At 39.5% G+C, this 25,068-nt stretch overlaps 2 protein-coding genes and 1 long non-coding RNA gene across 6 annotated transcripts in view; 2 read left to right on the top strand and 1 right to left on the bottom strand.

The window, feature by feature from the left end:
• mcamb (melanoma cell adhesion molecule b) overlaps positions 1-2,829 on the top strand; it is a 43,813-nt gene extending 40,984 nt beyond the window's left edge. For all 3 annotated transcript variants that reach the window (XM_082179379.1, XM_082179378.1, XM_082179377.1), the window contains one exon: positions 152-2,829. In XM_082179379.1, coding sequence (XP_082035505.1) covers positions 152-266 — 115 coding nt within the window. In that variant the 3' untranslated portion in view covers positions 267-2,829. The remainder of the gene's footprint in view (positions 1-151) is intronic.
• Positions 2,830-4,154: 1,325 nt separating this feature from the next.
• The window catches only part of cbl (Cbl proto-oncogene, E3 ubiquitin protein ligase), a 33,361-nt gene continuing 12,447 nt past the window's right edge, over positions 4,155-25,068 (bottom strand). The window contains exons 3-16 of one of the 2 annotated variants that reach the window (XM_082179376.1): positions 18,074-18,220; positions 17,770-17,926; positions 13,911-14,032; positions 12,791-12,928; positions 12,567-12,654; positions 12,347-12,478; positions 12,040-12,264; positions 11,594-11,725; positions 11,041-11,409; positions 10,856-10,947; positions 10,006-10,158; positions 9,780-9,886; positions 9,473-9,688; positions 4,155-7,391 (exon numbers count right to left, since the gene is read on the bottom strand). In XM_082179376.1, coding sequence (XP_082035502.1) covers positions 7,123-7,391; positions 9,473-9,688; positions 9,780-9,886; positions 10,006-10,158; positions 10,856-10,947; positions 11,041-11,409; positions 11,594-11,725; positions 12,040-12,264; positions 12,347-12,478; positions 12,567-12,654; positions 12,791-12,928; positions 13,911-14,032; positions 17,770-17,926; positions 18,074-18,220 — 2,347 coding nt within the window. In that variant the 3' untranslated portion in view covers positions 4,155-7,122. Of the gene's footprint in view, positions 7,392-9,472; positions 9,689-9,779; positions 9,890-10,005; positions 10,159-10,855; positions 10,948-11,040; positions 11,410-11,593; positions 11,726-12,039; positions 12,265-12,346; positions 12,479-12,566; positions 12,655-12,790; positions 12,929-13,910; positions 14,033-17,769; positions 17,927-18,073; positions 18,221-25,068 lie in introns of both variants that reach the window. The other variant, XM_082179375.1, reaches the window with a different exon arrangement.
• On the top strand, positions 18,872-24,093 carry LOC309505919. The gene is made up of 2 exons (XR_014208593.1): positions 18,872-21,967; positions 22,064-24,093. It is a non-coding gene; the product is annotated as an uncharacterized lncRNA (long non-coding RNA).

Genomic DNA, 25,068 nt, shown 5'->3' with positions numbered 1-25,068 from the left:
AAGCTAAATAGTCTAAAAGTAGTTGCCTTAATGTCCTAGTATCCAATGTTTAGTCCACATTAAATGTGTCTGGAGAGATGTACATTTAAGTATTTGCCAATACCATCATGACAGAAAACGAACGCCTCATCTGTTGCTTTTCTTTCCCCAGCACGAAGGAAAAGGCCAGCAAGGATGATATTGTGAAGGAGATGAAGAGCGGTAAATCTGAAGAGGCGGTGCTTTTACAGGGAGTCAACGGAGACAAAAAGTCACCCACTGAATAAGATTCACATTACTAGCTCTTTTACAGCCCACTGAATTCAAATCCAATCTTAAACAAGACCCAAGATTTGTAAGGCTGACACACAACGTGCCACGAAAACCTGATGATCTTTCCTTTCAATTAGAGTCAAAGACTGAAAACTACACGGACAAGCGGAGAGACGCTAGCGGCCTCTGTCCTACAGCGCTCCGTCTCAGGGTCAACCCCAACGTGAGCGCTCAAAGACCTCACAACATGTCCACATTTCCCCCTCTACTTTAATTTCTTTTCAATTCTGCCCATGTTTTGTATTTGACCTGCTAGAATCTGATTCAATATACAGCAAGCCGATCCAAAAGAGCTCCAAGTTCATCATAGACGACCCTGCTTCAGTATTTACAAAGTGTATATATATATATATGAAATACTGTATATATTTAGCTATTTAAAATGCCTGAAACAACATTTGAAAGATTGTGCCTGAATATCTTTTTGATAATGCAAGTCACATTGTTGAGGGGTATTTTACAAGTGCCGAAGAATAGTTTTTTGCTATGTGCTGTCAATGTGTTTTGAACCTGCTCTCACCTCTGCCACATCATAGTCCATGCACTGAAACACAGAGCCGTCTTCACTACTGTAAACGTTCTTCTGGATCAGCGCTGAAAAAATGCCCAATGATGAAGCTTGAGGGCAGATTCTGGACAGATACATTTGTCAGGGAAAGTCTCTGACATTTTTGACCTTTTTCCAAATATGTAAGCACAGTGGCGGTTCTAGAGGGGGGGCCGGGGGGGCCAGTGCCCCCGTCTCACCAAGCTTGGCCCCCCCTCTGGCCCCCCTAAATTTGGAATCGTAAAATCACACCAAACAACTGCGCATTTTATCAGTTGCGGTGCCTTCATCTATAGGCTACACTGCAGCACGACGTATATTCACATCAAATGTTAACGCAGAGGAACGGGACACTGCAGTTCACAAAAGTTCCTTATTTGCATGTGCTTTAAAGCCTTGCTGGTTAAACATGTCATTCGCTGCTGATGCGCTGTTCAAATATGCGCTTTAGTGAGCGCATACACTCGACGCGCACATGCACTAAAAGCCTGTTACTGGACTAAGTTATCTTTTGAGTCTTATATTGCGCTAATACTGTCCAATACAGACAATGTTTACATAAACAAAGTTGGTTATGTCTAAAGTGAAAGCAAACAGAGAAAATTAATTAAAATCTGCTTGTCATATGCGTGTATATTAGACGTGTCGCGTGCAGTTCTTAAAGAGACAGTAGCCCTAATAATAAACATGCTGCCGCTTGTCCTTAAAGAGATAGTTCACCCAAAACCAAACAGTTGCTGGTCCCCATTGACTTCCATACATAGTAGGAAAAAAATATACTATGGAAGTCACAGGGGTACATCAACTGTTTGGTTACTCACATTCTTTCAAATAACGTTTATTTTCAACAGAAGAAAGAAACTTATTCAGGTTTAAAACAACTTAAGAGAGTAAATTATGACTTTTTGGGGGGAGAACTATCCCTTTAATGTTAATAAAACAACAAAACACACAGAGGAAATCATTCACTGCTCTTGACTGAGAACTTTAAGTCTGTTGTGTTTTATTTTCATATGTGTTCATTTAATTACTTTCTTCAATTCTACTGTTAAATACACCTATAGCTGAAAAAATAAAGCACTGTTTATTTCATTTGTATATTAAGTTGTGTATGTGTAATATGTATCTCTGTTCTTAATTTTTATAACAAAAAAAATAGTGACAAAGATTTTTATTTTTGCCACTTTGGCCTAAATGTCTGCCATTCTTTTTTATTAATATTTTGTTACCTATATTTTGTTACCTATAAGGCTTTGCTTTTAAAATAGGGACATTAGTTTGGCTGTAATGCTCAATCACATGCAAAATAGTAAAAACAACATGAAATAAGAATCGTGATAAAATCGTGATTTTCCTGAAAAAAAAAAAAAAATTGTGATATGATATTATTGCCATATCGCCCACCCCAGGTGTAAAAAAGTGCCTAGATGTGCAGATGCTAAAAATGTGTTATTATTGATCATTATATCACACTACAATTAAACATACTGAAACATTCATTTGAATTGAAATTGTTTTATTAGCTTAGCTAATATAATTTATTAGCTTTTTCTAGAGTTTGCAGTCATGCATGACATGGTGAAAAATGACTTGAAATAATACTGAAAATAGGTTAAGATGAATGTTAAAGGTGTGCCCCCTAAAAGCACAAGTGGCCCCTGCCTGGCCCCCCCAGTTACTGTGGTCTAGAACCGCCACTGTGTAAGCAAAATGTTGGGTCCATGTCATGCCTATGTTTTTTTATTATTATTAGCTATATCAAATTAAGTTCCTTATGTTCACTGTGAGAGCTGAGTCACATTCATGCCAAAGTTTGAGCTAAAAATGTCCCCATGTCCTGAGAGAAATGGAAGTTCCCTGTGGAGTTCAGCTGTATTTTGCCATTATTATTTTTTTACTGCAGTGACCTGCTGTCCTCATCTTGCACTGAATGTAAATATTAAAAGGATTACATGACCAACTTTCCCTTTTTTGAAATTATTTTTGAGGGAATATTAAAATGCATGTGGAAGTCTTCTTTCATCTAACACATGGAGGGACAGTAGAAAAAAAATATTTGTATACTTTTTTGGTCAAAAATCTGTATTATGTTATTAGATTTTTTTCTGATCCATATTTTGAAGTTGTACCATGGCAGATATCTTAATCTATGCAGTCTGTACCCTTTACACCGATAACCAAAGCAGACCCACAGTCTCTGTACAACAGTTCTTGTCATGCATTTCATTTCCTCTGGTATGCTACACCGTTTTTGTTTGTCAGTAGTATTTTTGTTAATGCTTGTTTTTGAATTGTCCTTAAATTTCTATTAAAATGGCTGGTTTACTCAAGCCTTAATTTTGTCACTGTTTGGCCTTTTCATTTTTGTTAATCAAAAAACAGCCCAGACGGCAACATAGTGTTGGCCCAGATCCGGTACGTGTGGATTTCACAATACTATGTTGCTGTCTGGGAGCTCTTCTATATATGCCTACAATGGTTAAAAATTAACTATGATGAAAACCATCATTTAAGCTTTTTATGTTAAATATTTATAGCTCATAGTAAAACAATATACACAGGACAGGGGCAATGTCATTAACGAAAAATTGCCAAATTCTTAAAGTGATATAGACCAACCATATGCAAAGTGAAATTGGAGACACAGGGAAACTCAATAATATCAATTATTAAAACAAAATGAAATGTCTGAAATACTTAATAAACTGCCAGTTATTCACGTCAAAAGTTAGTACCAAACCTATGTGCTGAAATTATTTTATACCTCCACCCCCTCCCTATATTCACTTAACTGACAAAACTAATATAATTTTCATCTTTTAAAACAGTTTAATATTTGATCCAAAAAACAATTCTTATTAAAGTGATAGTTCAGCCAAAACTGAAAATTGTCATCATTTACTCGCCCTCATGTTGTTCCAAACCTGTATGAGTTTCTTTTTTCTGTTGAACACAAAAGAATATCGGTAACCAGACAGCTGACGGTAGCCATTGACTTCAATAGTAGGATTTTTTTTTTTAAATACTATTGAAGTCAATGGCTACCGTCAGCTGTCTGGTAATCAACATTCTTCAAATTATTTTCTTTTGTGTTCAACAGAAGAAAGAAACTCATACAGTTTTGGAACATCATGAGGGTGAGTAAATGATGACAACATTTTCATTTTTGGGGTGAACTATCCCTTTAATATTTGATCTTCAATCATAATGGGGTTCACAATTTTTTGCAAGGCAAATTAGAAAGTGAGAGACCTGTGCCATGTATTACTGGAAAAACAAACAGGAGAACATGATATTTGTTCTATTGTTTTAATTAACAGTATAGCGCTGTGCATACTTCCAAAGTGATATGAGAATTAGCACAAAAGAAAGAAACCCTGAAATACTCAGGCAAGTTATGGCAAAATGAGGAGAGAGCTCCCTCTTGTGGTCTGATTAGAGACATTCTAGTAAACAGACAGATATTCACTATTATGTCACTGACCAAGCCAAAGAAGCGACAATGGAAACGTTTTCCAAATATTCACGAGGGATATCATTCACTCTTTACACTTTAACAAGGCCTTTTTCTGGGTAGCAGAATAAAATTACAGACATATCTAAACATATGGCACTGCTCACAGTAATATTCACATCAGTAAACAAAAATAAAATTCTGACATGTACAGGAATGCAAAATGAAATAAAACATTGCCATTTCCACGTATTCTATGTATAAGTAACTTTACACGCTTGCTTTTAAAGTGACAGTATCATAGCACAAATTGGTACACTGTGCCAAATATTGTACACACAAACTCACACGTCCATCACACATCAATATCAAGAAATAGTAGTACAGTAAAATGAAATGATTATATATAAAAAAAGTGTATCTCATCTCCAGACTTCATATGTTGCAGTAAAAAAAAATTAATTCAGTATTAAACCATCATATGCTTCAAGGCAACAGAAACTACAAACCAAGAGTTATCATCCTACAACGTAAAATAACCAGCTCGCCTGACCGTAAGCTCTCAAGGTTATGCGTGTACCTACAAGATTGAGACGTGGAAGTACCTGCAATGCCAGTGCAACACTTTCAAGAACACTAGGGGCTAGTAGGGAATAAACTGGGCCAGTTTTGATGTCGGTGACATCGATCATGAATCCTCGAGTCCCACATGAGAGACTCGGACTCACTTCAACGGATTACTAGTGCATTCAAATGTGCTGGTGCAATAACTTGAAAAATAAAAGGGATGATTCACCCAAAAATTTAAATTGAATAATTTACTCAGCCTCATGTCATTCCAAACCTGTATGACTTTCTTCTGTGGAACATAAGAAATTGTTAAGAATGTCTCAGTGTTTTTTCGTCCATACGATGAAAGATAATGGGGAACAATTTTGCTTTAGACCCCATTGACTTTTATTGTATGGACAAAAACCAGCCACAGAGGAAAACAACAGGTTTGCAAAAACATGAGGGTGAGAACATGATGCTGATGTCATTGAGAGTGACTTTAAAGTAGTCTAGAATTGTTTTGACCCTGATTACGAGACAGACTTGCACTGGTTTAAAGTACGGAGTCACTACTGTAGATTTTGTTGAAATATACTATATTCCTGAGTAGAAAGGGGAGATTGGGAAGAACCGTCTCCCGAACAGCAGGCGGACTATGGGCACTGCGATCATGGCTTGAACAGGGCAGCCACTGAAAGATCGCTGACAGGGTAAACACCACAGCCTCGTAGGACAAGGAAAGAACATAAATAAGGCCTTCTGCGATGAGCCCCGTGACACATTTCATCATTTCGATAAACAAAAACGCATGTATTTCAAGCAAAACGCAACGTACCTGGATGAAAACAGACGCCCCATGTGCACACAAACACACGCACACACACACACAGACTGGGAAAAAAAACAGCAGGGCTCACACCTGCGCAAGTTGCTTCTGATTTCAAGTATGCTACATTACCAAATTACACAGAACCGATACTGTCACTTTAAAATGGGTTAAACACAGTATTCACAAATGTACATTTAAGGCTTAATTGTTTAGCACTAACAATAATAGCAGCAGTAAAGCACTTCTGTATTAATAACAATAAATCAAATAATAATAATAATAATAATAATAATAACAACATTAATAATAACAATATATTAAGGTGATCAAATGAAATGGTTTCTAAGATGAACAGCTTCATACACAAGTCCGAACCTCCCCAAGAGTGATTTTAGTCCCCACCAAATACAGAAAGTTGGCCAGGCCTTGGACCTTTATAAGCAAATACTTATTTTTTTATTTTTTTATTACTAAGCGGTTTCACTTTGTGTCCAACCTGTCGCCCCTTATTCTGTTAGAGAACACTATCTTTAGTAAACACACTACTTCACAAAAGTCTGTCGGAGACCACCATATTAATGACACATTCAGATTAGAGCAATTTGGTTACATGTCCCCTGACATCCGATGCGTGTACCCTTCATCAGCATGTTCCTATAGGGAATCTGAAGGACTGGCTGTCCTTAAACATTTGGGAAGTGTAATTCATGGTACAGTACAGTTACAGTAATGCTACACAGATGTATCAAGGCTGACGGAGAGCCCATTTCCGATGCCAGCCACCACTACGCGCTTAAAAAAATGAAATTAAAAAAAATTGTTCACACAGTACCCTGGAGGTCAAGGTCAGGCGGAGAACGGGTTGCTTTGGGCTGACCGGTATCTCTGAAACGGGCGGCTGCGCTGTGGAGACCGACACGTACGGCATGCTACTAGACAGACGGAAAATGAAAATTACACACTCAAAAACAAAATGTACCGAAGCAACACAAGTAAAGGCCATTTTTCCACACCAGTCCACTGTTTAACTGAACTCCCTTTAGCTATCCGAACTCCGAGGCCTAATACTTCACATGCCCAGATCTCTGCAGCTAACCCTGACCCTCTCCAAAATACATGTGTATATATTAACTATACTCAATATTCTGATTTATATATTAAATCATATATAAACACATACATATTTTTGTCTTTTTTGTTTATTTTTGTCCTTTTGTCCCAGCTGTCAGGCTGAAGAAGCGGTCGCAAAGAACCCTTCGCTCTTCCGCACGCACAAAGGAGGACAGAGAATCCGAGAAGTGTTACGGAGAAAGGGGCTCTCGTGGTCACAAGAGCTAGAGCGCCAGTACGCGCTCGTCTCTTCTGGAGTCCGAGATGAATGCGAGATGAGTGTGGCCGGGCCGAGACAGGGTGCTCAGAGAGGTTTCGCTATGTTAAGATATGTGCAGTAGAAGGGATGGACACAAACTCCCTCAGGATGTTCTTGGCCATCTCGATATTGTTCTGTGCAATCATAAGGGCTTTTTGGATGTCCTGATGGGAGTAGCCCTGGCTCAAGAGGTGCTCGATCTCGCTGCTGATCTGCTGGCTGGGCCCTGGACTCGCTCCGGGGGGAACCGGGCTGGGCCTGCGATCAGAGTTGATGCGGCGGGGGAGAGGCTTGGGAGGCCGCTCGGGGGCTTCAGAGGGGTCCATGACTGCCAAAGACAATTTACAACAAAATTTGTCTCTATATTTACACACTGAAGTCTGAGATAATGGTCACATTGCAGTTGCTGTTCTAAAATAAGCAAACCATTACACTCTCCTGGGGCTGAAATGTGATCTAAAATAAATATAGGTGTAAAACGGAAATTATACAGTACTATATTTACTCTGTAAATATATTTAAACTTTACAATACAACAATATAAACCAAAAGATTGGACACAGCTGACTGATGACTTTTCTCCAGATCTAAAAAACCTTTTCATGCTTAAATGCATGAAGTGATTTTGTAGACAAAAACAAATTATGGCAACATATGAAAAGAAAATGGAAATGGATGAGTTGGATAAAATAAAATCTAAATAATATTAGAGGAATATATTACTTGAAAATCTAAAGGTGAAAATTAAATAAGCATTACTAAATTAATTGAATAATTTAAAAAAAAAAAGATTAACACAGAGATATATTTAAAACCAAAAACTATAAAAAATTTAGTATCACAAAAAAATTAATAATATTATTACAAATAACACACACGTACATGTGGTTTATGGGGGACTCTCCATAGATGTAATAGATTTTATGCTGTGGGGCTAAACTAGGGCTGCACGATATTGAAAAAAAAATAATACATTGCAATATTTTTTTCCCAACGATATATATTGCGAGCCATCAATCCAGGCTAAAGTCAATAATTACCATTCCATGATATTAATAATTTAACTAATAAACAAGCTTCATTACAAGTGACAAAAAGGTAACTTAATAGGCTATTTTATTCCAAAATTAGAACATATTTCTGTAAGAATTCGGTGAACATTCTACGCAATCCAACGTGGCGGCGCTCTTAACAGATGTTTGTTTGTTCATTAGGCTATAATTCCTCAAAATAAGTTAAAAAAAAAATCGTATTCTCTCTCGATACTGATGATACTGACTCGCGATCTTCGCAGTAATGTTAGTGAACACGCCGGAGAGAAACGCACTTTTCATACAGTTTTATTTTGTTTTGAATGGTTATGTTTAAAAATAGAGATTTCTGTAGATAATAGATATATTTAGATAGTTATATAAGCTACCTTGCTCCACCTGTTCAGTCGCTGGCGCCTCCGTGTCGTGATTATTTATTGTCTGCTATATTTACTTTTTATTGATTAAATCCAGGAAATTGGATAATGAAACACTGATTAAAATTAAGATACATATAATACAAAACGAAATTCGTTTTAAAGAAACGCTTTGTGCTTTCTGTTTGAGGTCTCTGTGAAAGTTTTAAAGCAGTCTTTTAGTGCCGCTTTCAGAGCGCTCGCGTCCGTAATGGAAAACTGTCACGTAACATTGTTTTTAACTCATAAATGTGAACACGAAAAATAAAAGACAAAAGACTTTTTAAAAAAGACAACCATCCATAACTTTATAACACTCCAGGCAAAGTAGGCCTACCTCTTTTTAGTCAACATCCACCTTTTTGTAGCCGAAATAGATTCTGACTTTTTTTTGGTACGAAATCAACTTTTTTTTTGTGGCGGATCCTCTTCGTCGCCCATTTTTAGCTATAGGATTGCCAGTGAATGTTGGCTGTGAGCGGTGAGCAGCGGCACAGCGAACCAATCACTGTGCAGGAACGCGGAACGTGCAAATGTCACCGCAGCAACAAGACATACAACAAACTCGTGTTTACTGTGTGCTACCGTTCTTTTAATACACCATGGGTGCTACTACCCTTCACATCGCATGTTCCGGCGATGTGACTATCGCTCATGCGCACATCGCGATGTCGATGTTAAAACAGAATATCGTTCAGCCCTAGTACAAACTGTATATTCTGTCACCTAACACTAAACCTACCCATCACAGAATTTTTTTGGCATTTTTGGAATTTCAAATAAATCACTGTTTAGTAATCACTTTGTTTTTTACGCCATTTGGTTCACGAGGACATAGGAAGTGTCCTCATAAATCATGTTTATGTAGTAATATCCATGTCATTATACACATTTGTGTCCTTATAAACCATATATACAAGAACACACACAAATAAATAAAAATAGCACTGGGCATGATTTACTTGCGGTTGCGCCAAGCTCGCCGTCTATGGAAAGGCGGCTGAAGGATGAGGATGTAGGGTTAAAATCTGAAAGTGTGCGTCGGGCTAGGTTGGCAGGTAGATGGGGCTTGGGGTAGTCATAGCTGTTCTCCTCCTCCTCCTCCTCCTCCTCACCACATGCACCAACAGGATCCCTCAGGCCATTAGAGCAGGTCAAAGGAGGCAATTCAGAGTAATCTGAACAAGGACGGACACACAGTATTTCACATGGCAGAATATACAGGTAGACTGTCTGTATGAAGATGAAGATCTTCACACATCACAGTACCTGAGTCTCTAGCCTGTTGTGGTCCAGAGGTGGTGAGGGCCTGGGCTTGGATATTGTACATGGCTTCATACATCTGTGGGCTTTCTGACTCCAAATCATAGAGCAAACTTCTAGAGAAGTAAACGCTGAGTTTTAGTACACTGACAGAGATTGTAAATGTGCTTGAGTCTATTCAGAGTGTCTCTTTTGGTGCTCTGCACGTCCATGGCTGGTGAATGAACTTTACCTGGGACTGAGAGAAAGTGGAGGAGGTGGTCTGGGCACAGCCTCCCCTGCAGCAGAGGGCAGCACTGGTCGAGAAGATGGCGTCATGTACTCCGACTCCTCATCGTTCTCAGAGGCGTCCTCCCCTGTCTGCGACTTAACTGCTGGAAGAGGCCTGTCAGCACAGGACGAAGAGTCAACACATACATGTGACTGCTCGCCTTTTCTAACAGGTTTATAGTTCAGAAAGTGAGGTGGCATTTTTATTATTGCTACTGCTACAGGAACAAGTGGACATGGCAAGATTTGGGTTTTGTCTGTGATATATACTGCAATATGAAAAAATACAGGAAATTTCATCAGGTGACTTCAATAGCTCTGTTTGGAAAGAATGTATAATTCTAGAATGATTAGTGATTTTGTTAGGGAGTGCATCTGCATAGAAAATCTTTTTTCTTTTATGCTGAAAAATTACTTTTAACATTGAAGAGTTCCTTTTAGGGTTGAACAATTAGATTAAAAAAAATAACATTTTGGTGTTTACATTCGGCTTCACTCTTTACAAGAACAAATTCAAACCCCTCAGTAACCATAAAGTCAACAGAAAAAAAAAGAAAAAAAAAAGACATCCCCACAGCTTTTGCCTCATTCAATTCGACTATAAAATAATGTTTTTATTGTGATTAAAAAACATTACCAGAATAATACATTGCAATTGTACAATTGTAAAATAAAAATGAGCCATTAATACAAAAATAACATTACCAGCAGCGCAAGAGATTGACTAATCGCATTAAGCATATCATGATTCCGGTTTTATTTCGATATATTTGATGCAGCCCTAGCTTTTATGTTGGGTTTGTGGTACCTACCGGATTGCCAAAGAATAGATGGCATTAGCTGAAGCAGACGGCTTTACTTTCGGGTTGTCGTACTCCGACCCAGAAATGGATGATACGAAACTCTGCACATTGAGCACATGAAGGTTAGATATAAATAAATAAATAAATCAAATTGGGCTTATGTCATGGTGTAAATATGGGATGTGTGTCCTCACCAGCTGGTGGTCAAGGCTGGGGGGACCATTGTTTCGTGGGCCTTCTGTTCTTGTGTCGAGCGTGGAAGGAAGTTGGAGAGGCAGAGAGTGTCTGTTAGAGAGTTCTCGAGATCCGCGAGACTCTCCGGTTGCTGGTGGCTGTGATGGGGCTTTGGGTACGGGCCGGGAGTTCCAGTCCGGCATGTTGCGGTTAGGAGGGGCAGGAGGCAGTTTGTCGCGAGGAGGTTCTCCGGGTGTACTGGGGAGAGGGCGTCTTGGGAGCCGGTTGTCAGAGCCGGTAGGGTGAGGTCGGTCTGGGGGAGGAGGTGGCGGCAGGTCCCTTAGAGCCGGGGGCAGCGGTAATGGCTTATCCTTGTGATGGGATGGGGCCTGGATTGTGAATGATAAACTAGCTATCAAAACTGCAATAGCACCTGAACATCCTGCAACGTTCTGCTACTCCTAACCCTAAAATTTCCTTCTGAAGTGTTTAAAAAGAATGCTTAATACATTCCAAAATGAGGTACAGAGGGTAAAAAAAAACTTGGCGAAACATTCCGCACAGTGCATTTACCTTGGATGTGGCCCCTGGACTAGAGGCCCCGGGAGGGTTGGTGGGTCTGAGAGGAAACAGATCCAGCCGAGGAGGTACTGGGGGAACGACGGCCTGAGGGGCGACTGACAGCGGTGAGGGCGGCCTCTCCACCTGAAACAAGCCAAAGCATTCAGGATACATCTATACGGATTACTAATGCTAAATTCTTCAGCCATCATTTCAGAGCTGTTACAGCGATCTGTGGCTGAGGAATAGTTATTTGGTTTGGATTTGTGGGAATTCCTATATTCAACTTCAAAATAGGAGCATCAAACACATAAAAATATATATATTTACTGAGGCAGGTGACAGCTAAATCAATTCTGTTCACTGAAAAACAGGTTAAGGTGTAGAAGGTGACATTTCTTTGCAGGTTTAGCAAAGCTGAATGGTCCATAATATAATTAAGAGAAAGTTATTCTCACTTTAGAACCGACCAGCTTGCTAATCATGAAAGGAGAATCCTCCAAACGATCATCATCGTCATCGTCGTAGCTAGGCGAAGGGGCTCCCTCGGCTCCAAACATGCCCCTGCAGCCTCCGTAGGAGCCTCCGCTATTGGGGTCCTTGGGATCAAAGGGGTCAACAACGATGGGCTCGGTGCCCTTTATTTCACAGCGACAGAACGGGCAACCCTGTCCTTCTGATTCCTATGAGAGAAAAGAACCGAGAATGAAGAAAACATGCACATGTGTCTAAACAGATGGATGGCTGTAGGTTCTTCAGCTTTACCTGCCAGGCTGTGAGACAGGAAGTGCACATGAGGTGGCCACAGGGCTCGATCTTCACATCCTTGTCATTCTCAGCACAGATCTTACACAGCTGGAAGGTGGAGCCCATCTCACAGTAGAGTTCATATTGCTCCTGTAGGAGATGAATGATGGATATTATCCAAATGAATCGAGATTCAAGATTTAGGTGGCTGACTGATAGAATGAAAACAAAAACAGACCTGTGTGACTTTGATATGGTCTTGAGGCGAGGGCTCACACAGCCCTGTGAGGTCAGGGTTCTGAGTGCGGCCATCTGGGAAAAGGTAGCTAAATAGGAATAAACAGTGTGTAAGATACACTTAAGATCTGAGAGGTGTGACATTTAATGCTTCATTACGCATCTAAATGTGTGAATGGATGATCTCTGTGCTGAGTTTTAGACTGAGCCGGTGTTTTGACTTACAATCCTTCCCTAAAGCCATCGATGAGGGCTTGGAAGAGGGGTTTGTTATGAGGAATGGTCTGCAAGATGTTCCCATCAGCCGTGACATAACCGATAGCCCACTGGCCGAGCCGTGTACAGCTCAGCCTGAAGATATAGCTGTAACCAAGGGTAAAACGTGACCGTTACAACAGACAATTACGACATGAGTTAAAAGAAACAGGACAATCTAACAGTGTCAGATCAAGCCATCGCTGAGAAACTGGTCTCAGTGCATTAGTGTTGGTCATATGATTGCTTTTCCTTGCAATGAGAGTGCTTGTGACATCATGGTACTTTTACAATACATCTATTGATGGGAGGTACCATGCTGTCCTTCGGTCCACTGAGAGGGGGGATTCAAGCGACTAACGGTGCATGTAACTCCTGTCACTGTTTGTGTAAGAGTCGCAGATAATGCTGCAGTGACACCACAAGCACGTTTGAATGAAAAACACTTAATGGCTGGAACCCAAAGACACCAAGATCCTCGAATACTGAGATTAAAGGGATAGTTCACCCAAAATGTTTTATTCTGCCATCATTCTCATCTTGTTGTTCCAAACGCATGGTGTCCCATACTTGGAATTTGTGCTCTGCATTTCACCCATCCAAGTGCACACACACACCCGGAGCAGCGGGCAGCCATTTTTGCCGCAGGATGATTGGGGGTTAAGGTGCCTTAGCCAAAGGCACCTGAGTTGTGAGTAATGACAGTGGAAGAAAACTCTGTTCATTCAGGCCACAACAGCACCCATTTGACTTGATTAATAATAAATAAAAAAAATGTAAATCAAGTTTCAAAATTTTTTTTACTTAAGAATTAAAAACGTTGTTTTGCCATGTGATACTGCTGATATTGACATTGTGGGCAAATATATATATTAAAAAAAAAAGTTAAAATAAAATAACAGATAAAACAATGAGAAAAAAAATCATAAAATAATCATCTTTTTGTGTCGTTTTGAAGAAAAGGGTCATACTGGTTTGGAACGACAGGAGTCATTATCTAAATGACTACATCTATTTTTATTTTTGTGTGAACTACCCCTTTAACAGTGACGTGTTCATGGATGAGGGGTGCGGACGGTATGTGCATTACCTGCCGGGCTTGTGGATGAATTTTTGCAGACGAGCTTTAACTTCATCATAGGTAAGAAAGGCCATGTACCCCGGATGAGTCACTGCCAGGCTGTTCCAGTTTCTTAGCAGTGACGACCATGGCTACATAAAAAAAAGGAAGAAAAATAAAGAGAAGATACACAGTTAGGTTTTTTTTTTCACACTGTGAATTTAGTGGCATGTAAATAACTTACAGCAAATATACTCTTATATTTTTTATACTTCTTATAGTCTAGTCTTTTTTGAGATGACCTCTAATATCCATTTAAAAGATGACTAGAAGTCTGAGTCATAGAGAGACAGAGCATTTTGGGGATGGTGTGGTGAGTCACTATGTATGCCAGTGACACTAGAAAACTAAATGAACTCAGATCGCTGTGTATAAACATCACTTAATATCAGTCCAATTAGATGCCGATGTGAAGCCACACCTCAAAACTGAGATAAAAATGTGCAGTGACACATACTGACAAATTTAAAACACACATCAGTCTTCCTTCCTTTGCATAAGGTCATCCAAAACCACAGGACTGTTGCAATCAGTCAAAGTTTATCAATAGAGACAAATTGTCAATATATATTCCATCAAGGGAGGAGATGACAATATTTTAGTTCAGTGAGACAGTATTATTTTTCAGAAGCCAATTTTAAAGGACTTCATTCACGTTCATGGCATCAAGACTGGTACTTCCTCTGACTGACAAACACTTCATAGAATAAAGACATGTTCCCTTTTTTATTTTTTTTATTGAGTGCGCTGAAACCGACCGACAGCTTGCCCACGGCTTGCGTATGCAAATTTCGATGTCTAAAGACGTCAAACAAAAACTCACTTTCCGATCTATAAAAAAAGTTAATTTTTTTCTCTTTGAAAGTAATTTTATCAGCTCGACTAAGAATCACAGAGCTCTAATTGAAAGTTTGGGACACAGACGGACTGTCGTCTACACTTGAAGTGTGTGATGCAGTATGCATTCAGTCGACGGATACCCCATTTTGGTTTCGGTTGAGCTGCAGCCATTTTATTTTTACTGACTGTTTGGAATAAAATGGTCTACAAATATCATAATAACTACGATGGATTTAAAATATGCTGTAAATATGCTAAAGCTAAAAATGAACAGTAAGACTAAAAGACCATGATCCACCATGTTTGTTTGTTGAGAACATGTTATGTAGTGGCTTATGCATCATCACGGTCTCTGTGGAAAAGTGGTCTCAGACACCTCAGAGCGAGCTGCATTCATTCACACATTTTCAAAACGCTTTGTGCATCACCCCCAGACACTTATGTCAAACAAGTAGTTGCAGAGCAAAAATGGATCAACCAATCCACATAGGGACGGACAACTTTTCCCCTCTCAGATTACATATTATCATTATTAAAGATCTTCAGTATTTACTACCATAACCCGAGATGCCTAATCATGCTTGTGTACGCTGAGCAAACACATTAAACAAAACCGGTTTTCATACTGAGGTATCCGTCTCACAAAGGTCCACTCAGGCCCTGTTTACACCTGGTATTAAGATGGGTTTTGGTCGTTCGGATCACAAGTAGAAAAGGGAGACGAATACCATTTACATTGGGTGTTTAAAATTGTCTCTTTTGTCCACTTTCAACCACTTCTGTCCTGATTTCTTTGAGGGGAGGGTCTGTGGGCCAGTAAATGCATGTGTTTTTTCAGATCTTTCGATCTAATGGACAAATTGAGCTCACGCAATTTACATATAAAGCCCGGAGACAACGGAAAAACATAGGGAGAGCATCAGCTTTCGTTTCTGTTCTGACAGCTGCAAGTGCTTAAGTTTTTCGTCTTCAAACCAAACTTGGGTCTCCAGCCGACATAGTAAAATCTCGTCTGGCAAGCGTGCTTCCCATAATGTTTACGCGTTAGGTCAGTAGGCGGAGATTAGGCGATCTTTTGCGGCTGTTCGAACACATTCGACCACATGAGCATTTACACTACGAAAGCAATCCGAAAGCAATACCTCTGAAAGTAGTCGAAAGTGGACAAGCTCAAAACGTTTTAGACCCCGTTTAAACCTGTATTTAGCTTTGTCCACTTGTGATCCAAAACACATCTTAATACCAGGTGTAAACAGGGCCTCCGAGTCAAAAGGCTGTTGAATTGAAGGAATAAAAAAGCCTGTGACTGGCTGTCCAGCAGGGTGGGTTCATTCAGATGCTGATGAGAAGCGCAACCTTGCAACGTGGAGCTTCGTCAAAGAGCTTTGCGGGCTCTCTGTAAACAGCCAGTCTATTTCTGGCTGCTGGGCTGGTTGAATGAAGCAGAGGTACGGTGCAGCACAAGCGCTGTACGCTGCAACCGAAACGGGCACTGGACCAGCCATGCCACAGCCGTTTTAAGCTCTCTAACAGACCAACATACCGACTTGAATTATGATGTGCTGTCAATGTTAGCTCGATTATTGAATGTTTCAAAAAGGCCATATTCGATTATGGCTGCATCAACCATAAAAATGATCTTGGCCCCCCTTTTTCCTCAAATTAGCTCTGAAGTGAAGTAAGGGAGGCTAATTAAAGGATAGATGTGATTATGGCCTATTGAGGAGAGAGAGGATGAGAAAGCCCTGGACCGCTGTGATGTCTGTGCTGGAGCACTCTGAATAATGAGCTCATTACACAGACAGCACTGTGCTGCCAAGCAGCCGTCAGATGATGCATTCAACAGCTGCTATATTATAGATTCCTATTATAAATCACAATAGTCCACTGTTCCATGGAAAAAATCAACATGACTAGATTTGTACATTTTCTGAAGACAATGTGAAGACAATGGCAAAATTCGTCATCAGGATGCTACGGATGGGCATTGCAATGCATTTGTTGCGTTACACTAACATTCAAAGTTTGGGGTCAGTAAGATTTTTTTTTTTAAAAGAAAGTAATCCTTTTATTTAGCAAGGGTGCATTAATTGACAAATTTCACTTTTGATCAATTTTATGTTATAAAAGATTTCAAATAAAGGCTGTTCTTAGAATGCTGAAAAAAACCTGTTTTTAACATTGATAATAATACTTTTTTTTTAAATCAGCATATTAGAATGATTTCTAAAGAATCATGTGACACTGAAGACTAATGGCTGCTGAAAATTCAGCTTTTCCATCGCAGGAATAAATCACATTTTAAATACATATTTAAATAGAAAACAGCAATATTCCTGTTTTTACTGTATTTCACTCATCAAACAAATGCAAAATAGAAAATTTTAAAGATCTTACAGACCCCAGGCTTTTGAATGGTAGTTTATACATAGATGTCAATCTTGCATATCATCTGTCAACCCATATAGTTAAATATTTGAACAAACCCCAACCCCAAGTATGAGAAACAGTAATCGTGATTTTGCCACTAATTATGTGGTGCCAGTATAAAAAGTATAAAATCAAGTAAAAGAACAGAAAAACCTCAAACATCTCTGTTCTGCATTATTGTTCTCATTGGGTATATAATTAGAGCAAAAAACCCCACAGAGGTTAGCAGAAGTTGTCATTAAAATAGGTCAAACAGATCTCTCTTCTAAAGCTGAAGCAATTTCAAATGGTCTTTCGCCCCTACTCTCAGGAAATTGTGTGCTCGGATGAGTGCAGACAAGCCTGTTTGAGCTACAAAAGGCGATAAGAGGCCTCCATTCAGGCTGGCTTTCAGCCATGAGAACTGAAGCTTCATGACACGCACACTCAAACAGCGCCTCCATACCCACAGCACACGGCCACAACAATAGTCATTGTCAGACCTTCCTCTACACAGAGCTCAGGGACAATGGAGCTAGTTTGTGCTTGGAGGAAGTGATGAAGTGATTGAACGGCGCACCTGGAAAAGCCTGGTGAAGATGTCAAACTCAAAGACGGAGATGTAGTCGTTGCAGGTGAGGTCAATGGTAGATTTAAGTGCCATGGCCTCCAGGCCCGAGCTGATGGGGTGAAACTCATGCAGGGCCTGCCGGAACACTTTCCAAGGCACGATGGTCCTGAAAATCAAAGAAATGTAGGTTATGTTACCAGAATCAGACTGTTTTACTTTCCTAAAAATGTTCAAAGTCCATCTTCCTTTGTTTTTTCATGGAACATGGCGTGTTAATATGTTACGAGAACAAAGAGCACATTAAGCTTCTCACTTGTCCCCGAAGGATTTTCTCCAGAACTCTGCGGCATCCGCTTTGGTGATTCTGAAGTTATCCCCTTGAAACAGGCCGTTGGGAAAGATGGCTTTGAGCTCCGCGAGCATGTGACTGAATATCAGCGACAATTTCGTCAGGTTCCGTCTGAAAAAGAGGAAAGAGAACAGTTACTTTCACTGAGAGGTTTGATAATCCCCAAAAAACAACAACAGCCTTAGTAATTTCATAATGATTAATTATGTCACGATATTTGATCAAACTTGGCAAATCTTAACAGGAAATAACTGGATCTTATCAAGAGCAATAATAGAGGTCATTTTCCCCAAATCAGCACAGAAACATGTAAACGTCAGCAGATTCTGGAGTCTGGCCTGGTGATTGGGTATTTCTGTGGCCAGCAGGCATAGTGAGGGAGTATCAGGGACTGAGGTGGACGCTCTGAATGCCTGCTGCATTTTTCTGATTCCACCGACTCTGGGCACATAAGCCCAAGACAGGCATGCGAGAGCAGGGAGGGTCGCGCAACACGGCAGGGGGAGGAAGTGGAAAGAAAGCCATGATTTACAGGGCAGCACAGTGGGGGATTGTACAAGCTCTCCAGCCTAGGGAATTGACATGCACAAGAGAGAGTCTGAGTGTGGCAGTGCCGCAGCTGCCTCCAAAAACTCAATCTTTACTTGGACTATGAGAAAAAAGAGAGCAAGACTGAGTGAGAAAAAAGGGGTGTTACAAAAACTGCAAAAATGGAGTGTAAACTACAAGAAATGACAGTAAGCAAAAGAGTGCGTGAAAGCAATAGCCTATGCATGCATTTTTGCTACACAGTAAACTAAAACAAGTGGTTACACTTTATTTTAAGGTGAAGTACATTCACTTACTACTGAGAAGGGTTGCACGGTATACTGGTACAACGGTAGTATCGCAATACTAAAACTTCAAAATACTGCCGATGCCATTGTATTTTTTGAAACGGTAGTATCATCATCAATACAGTACCCTGGAAATCCAGAGTTCTCGCGAGAGCACAAATTGAATTTGCTCAGCGAGTTTACTCTGGCGTCGAGTAATGATGCTCATTAACTATGATCACAAATTTTGTTATCTGATATAGGCGGGCCAGAGGAGAGCTAAACAGAAGACGACAGCGTTGTGACGTCGAAGTCATTAGTAAACATTGCAAGACGGCTATGGATGAACACCAGTTGTTTGAAAAGACTTTGGCCGCTACAATGAACAAGTTAGACTTGGCTTTTTATCTAAAAGAGGAACAGAAGACGGCGCTCAAATCCTTCCTTTGCTTTTTTGCCGACCGGATACGGCAAGAGTCTAATCTACCAGTTAGCTCCGCTGGTAGCTAAGCGTATGGGACCATATTGTTGTGATTGGTCGTAGTGTTATCCAATTGCGTGCAGCGAGATTTTCAAATGCATGCTTGGTGCCGCCCCTCGAGCTGGGAGATTTTCATTAGTCGATGCCAGACCCTTAATCTTTCAGATTTGGGTCTGGATTTCCAGGCTATCAATACAGTAGTACCGTAATAAATGTTGTATGTGCAGCAGGTACTCTATTTAAAACGTTAATTTGAACACACATGCCTGCAAAAACATTACAAAAGAGTTTTTTTTTTGAGTGCCGTTGCTTGCTGCTGTGGCCTGTGTAGTAAATGCGGTGTACAAGTGCCTTATTGAGTAACATGTAACTACGTCAACTTAAAATAAAGAGTTACCAAAGTAGTACATGCCATCCAACATTTTGAAATCCCACTGTCCTCACGCCTGGGTTTACATACTCCTTTATCTATGGCTCTGGGAACAGTTGTTGTTTGTGGCAAAAGAGTGCCAATGTTCCTTCTGGTTAAGCCAGCTGTACCATGCTTACTCACTCCACGAGGACATATAAGAGAAGTTAAGCAATGGCATTTGTGTGGTGAGGCTGCAGGCCTTTGGTGTTATAAAGACCGGCACTTTCAACCAAAATGTTTGCGAACGTTCATCTTTCAAACCATGAGGGAGAGGAGAGGCTTTCGTTAGGAGATTCAAACTAACTAGGGCACAGATGCACAGAAAGACAAAACTCATGCAGCAGGACCCACTCAATCACTCACTAAAGCTGTTGTTTGTTAGCAGCACTCAGTCAGAGGCGTCACTCTTCAGAACAATAAATAAAATGCTCCCAAACAATCACAATGAATGACATTTCTAATGCCTAATGATGTATTTGAACAGGCTACTTCATATTAGAAAGATGAGACCAATACATACCAATATTTGTGTTACAATAATTTATAGTATCACAGAAGTACTTGTTTAAAAGTTTACAGTTCGGATATAAACACTGATGTCTACAGTAGCGATCTTTTGCACGCAACTTGACGCATATTAACGACTATCAATTACATCATTACACCAGCAGGTGGCGACAACAGTGACTTAAATGTATGCATCATTAAATCATTCATTCAAGAGATTCGTTTAAAACCGCTGAATCATCCAGTAATGAAAGGAGTGAAGTCTTTATGAGGGAGTCATCGAATCATTCATTTAAATAGCCTAGATTTTAAAATGTTTTTATTTTATTTTATTTTTAGTAATTAAATGTTTTAAATAGACTGGAACAATTAACATTTTGTCAGAATCCGTAGTAAAATTACATTTTATTTTGTTTAGCTGTCAGTTCAGAATCGTGGGAGAATCGTGATCTCTATTTTAAAACAAAAAAAACGTGATTCTCAATTTAGGCACCGGCATAGTGCCGGACAGAGTGCTTCATTATTGCAGTTTCATGACTGCCTGCTACTCCTCCCCAATCCCTCGGTTGGCCGGCCTCTCCTTGCTGTTAGTGTAGGCCAAGCCCTGCCTAGATACTGTGCTTTTGTCAGCTTTCCTCCTCTTTTGGCCTGACCTTTGACCTGCAGCTGGCTGCTCCCTTCCTGTTTCCTGTTTTCCCGTGATAAAACAGCCAAGCCAACTGGAGAAAGCGAGAGCGGTCCGCTCATGCCCACGGCTGATTATCAAAGAGTCTACAGTTCAGAAGAGTCACACCTACAGTCTCTCTTTAGCGCCTGCCTTCATTTGTCCACACACACAAAAACACCAGAGCCAGTATGCACTAAATGACATGATTTCAATTGCTCAACTAATGCACATTTCAACAGCCAACTTCCCTAAAACATTTAACATTTCCCCAAATATCAGACTTGTGCAACAGCAAACCAGTTCTGTCTAAACAACGTGTTCATGAGAATACTCAAACAGATCATGGATTCTGTTTTCTTGTCAACGCAGCCACCCCTAGACAAATTTAACTGTCCAGAACTGGCTTCACACCGGATCTCTGTCAGGAAGCGGTGGTGACAGCAGTCACACACTCAAGCAAACACACACACACACACACACCCCTTTACATAAAATACACGAACATGGTGCCCAGTGAGATTCAATGCACTCACACAAACAAATTTTGTTTAATGATCTGACACCATCTATTCTTATCCACTGTGCCAGGTGATTTATAGAGAAGTTGTCCTCTTAAGTGTGGTCTGTTCTGAAAATGCAAATAAACTTAACTAACCAGTAATCATATAATCATGCATAGCTGAGATAGCAAAATAAATAGGCTTAAAAAAAGGCCTCATCTGTCACTTGGTAGAAGCTAATCAAATGAAGCAGAAGCCAACATGGACAGGTTGTGTGACAAGTCATCATCCCCAATTTAGCCTATTTTATGTTAATAATATTAATTTATGTAAATAATGTTTTATGTTCATTTTAAATACACTGGGATCTAAAAACAGTAATATTGTGAAATATGATAATTTAAAGCTGTAGTCCGTAACTTTTGGTGCTCTAGCGATTAATAAACAGAACTGCATGCGTCTTATGGAAGAACATTGTAGCCAGAGCTACTTCTCTGCGTTTATGTCTATGACGAGTCACGCAGGTACTGGGCTACTCCACAACGGTGCCGACCCGAACCAGTCTAAAATAGTCTGAATATAAACACTTATTATAGGTGTACCGTAGTGATTCAGGATAAGACAAAAACACAGTTTGGTAAATGGATTCATAATGTATGCTCTTTTGATTTTGAACACAAAAAGTTACGGACTGCTGCTTTAAAATAACTTTTCTACTTGAATATATTTTAAAAAGTTAATTTATTCCTGTCACAGCAAAGCAGAATTTTCAGCAACATTACTCCATTACATTACTCAGAAATCATCCTAATATGCTGATTTTATGCTCAAGAAACATTTCATATTAATAGTTGTACTGCTTAATCTTTTTGTAAAAACGTGTGATAATTTTTTTTTCATATTTTGAAGAATGTCTGTGTTGGGGGTCAAAATGGTTTGGAATGATATGAAGGTGAGAATGAATAACACAACTGTCATTTTCAGGTGAACTATCACTTTAAAGAGCAGTGTTTCAGAGGAAGAACTAAAGAACAGACTGAATGCCAGCTCAACATAACCCTTGACTAGGAAATAGGAGAACTGTGACTTTGAAAGCGAAAGAGACGGGAAAGCATGTCTGTTGTGTGCCAAGTCTGGAGTGTATAATATAAGTGGAGAGTAATATAGCAAGAGTATGAGAGCCGCATTATCTGTTAGTGTTCAGTAGGCCATAAATAAATACAACGTCCCACTGCTTGAGTGTGTCTCTCGACCGTGCTTAGCTGGGCTCGGCTTGGCTCTATGTGGAGCGAGATGCAGGACGTAGTAACTCGAGCTGCAATACAATCCTCGGACGTGTTAACAGTGTTTCCATCCGAAGCGCTCCCTGTGTGAACAAACTCATGAAAAACTGACAAAACAATCCTTTTGATGGAAGTTCAGAGATGTTTACCGATTTACACACAAAACCGAATCATTGGCTGCTCAGCTCCATTAAATTTCAGGGTAACTTGGTTCCTGCAATCTCGAGAACAATATAACTCGCTAAACAATGAACGATAACAGTTTTTCTCAATTGCTAACACACTGTAAATGATTTATTTGGCCCAATTTCCCAAACCATTAATTCTTTCTCAATACTATGACACACTTCTTAAAACCATTTCATCCGTTTTTACACACATTGCAATTTTCTGTTTTCTGAAAAACCCCAAATTTTGACCCTAAGTTTAACCATGTTCGCATTCATAGACACAAGTGTAGAATATAATTAACTAATAATGTGAACTCTTTTTATTTTTTATTTAGACGTATAAAAAAAACATACTGGGGGATGCAGGGTTTACCTCTTAAGAAAAGAATGAACCATTTTTATATTTTGCTCAAAGTAATAAACTACTAAAAACAAAAAACATACATATCTATAATCAAATATCTCATTATGAGCACAAAACAAAGTTAATTAGTCATTTCAAAAAAAAATTGTCTTCCTTCGCCATCTCGAAATCATTTACCAAATTATAACATTGCTTTATAATATGCCTAATAGTAATGCTAAATGGGGAGAAAAAAGAAGAAGAAAAAAACCATCTAAAGGCACCAAGGGTTAACTTGCCACAAACCTGGTTTAGTTAAATGTCTGAGATATAAATAATTGTATTTGCTGTATTCTCGTTTTCTGCAGTGTTTTAGAAAAAAACCCTATTTTTCCATCTCACAGTGTTTCTGCTATGTTGTTAAATCAACCGCGTTATCTGCAGCCCTACGTCGAGAGAGAGAGAGAGAGAGAGAGAGAGAGAGAGAGAGAGAGAGAGAGAGAGAGAGAGAGAGAGAGAGAGAGAGAGAGAGAGAGAGAGAGAGAGAGAGAGAGAGAGAGAGAGGCAACGAGCACGAAGCAGAAAGGACTTGAATGAGGTGCGTTTTGCTCTAGATAAAAAATAAAGGATGTAGCACTGAAAGATCATTACCATAAATGACCCTGAGCACTTGTGGTGTGAACCGCTCTGTTGTTCTGACGAGCTGCTCACTTTAAACTGTAGAAACAGTAAAATGGTCCAGATAAAACCATGCCGGGGTCCAGAACCGGAACGCGGTCCATCATTTGAATGCCACTGATATAAAATAGTTAAATAAATAAAAATTTACACTGCGTACACCGAGTATAATTACAGTACATAGTACACTACTTTAGATAAGATAACTTTCACTATAGCACATGTTCTCCTCAAACTCATAACTGCCAAACTGATTTGTGGCCAAGTACTACTTGCATGTACCATGTTTTTGAAGAACCGAGAGGCAACCTCAGGGGGGATTGGCTAAGGGGGTTGTCTTTTGTCAGGTTACCAAGGAAATATTATTTACGAATAGTTGAAAATGATTTCCCAACTAGAATTAAACCTAGAAATTTCCTTCACAATTCCATTTCTTTTTAGATTAACTATCCCTTTAAGCATATACAAATATGCATTCATATATTTTCATTAATACACTGTTACACCACGTTTTAGTTCTAATTAAGTTCTCTATTGCCAAGGTGTGCGTAGGGTTGTAAGAGTTTTGAACTATTGCACTGGTGTTCTCTAGGCAGTGAAGAATTGGGTTTGTGTGTCATCTGAGGTCAAAGTTTGATTTTGTTTTATTATGTTTTTGACTGAAACATTTGAGTTTGACGTGCAAGAATGAGTAGTTACAAGACTATGTTTATAGTTTTGAGAAAATAGTGAATTGTTTCATGAATAGCGTGTTACCAATTGAGAAAAACTGTAATACAAATAAAGCCCAATTAACACCCCACAGATGTGAGCCTGGCACTGCACTTTCTGCATGAAATATAAAGACTTTGAATAAGGCTTTGACCAAGGACTTTTACTATCAAACATATCTGCTTCTACAAAACTGCTTGTTGGACCATCATTTGATAGTGTTGCTTGATGGTTTGTTGTTTGTTTGATTTTTAAAATTAATAGTACTAAACCACAAAACATGGGTTAACAGATCATTGGCTAAAAGTAGTGTTGTGAAATTGTTTTGCCTTTTAGGCTTGTGAAAAAACAAGCCTCTAAAATGATTACAGTGGATGCAAGCGACAAAATAG

Source organism: Leuciscus leuciscus (assembly GCF_965113295.1).
Source record: "Leuciscus leuciscus genome assembly, chromosome: 9".
In the NCBI taxonomy this organism is placed as follows: Eukaryota; Metazoa; Chordata; class Actinopteri; order Cypriniformes; family Leuciscidae; genus Leuciscus; species Leuciscus leuciscus.
Note: the sequence above shows the minus strand (reverse complement) of the source record. Positions and strands in the feature narration are given on the sequence as shown.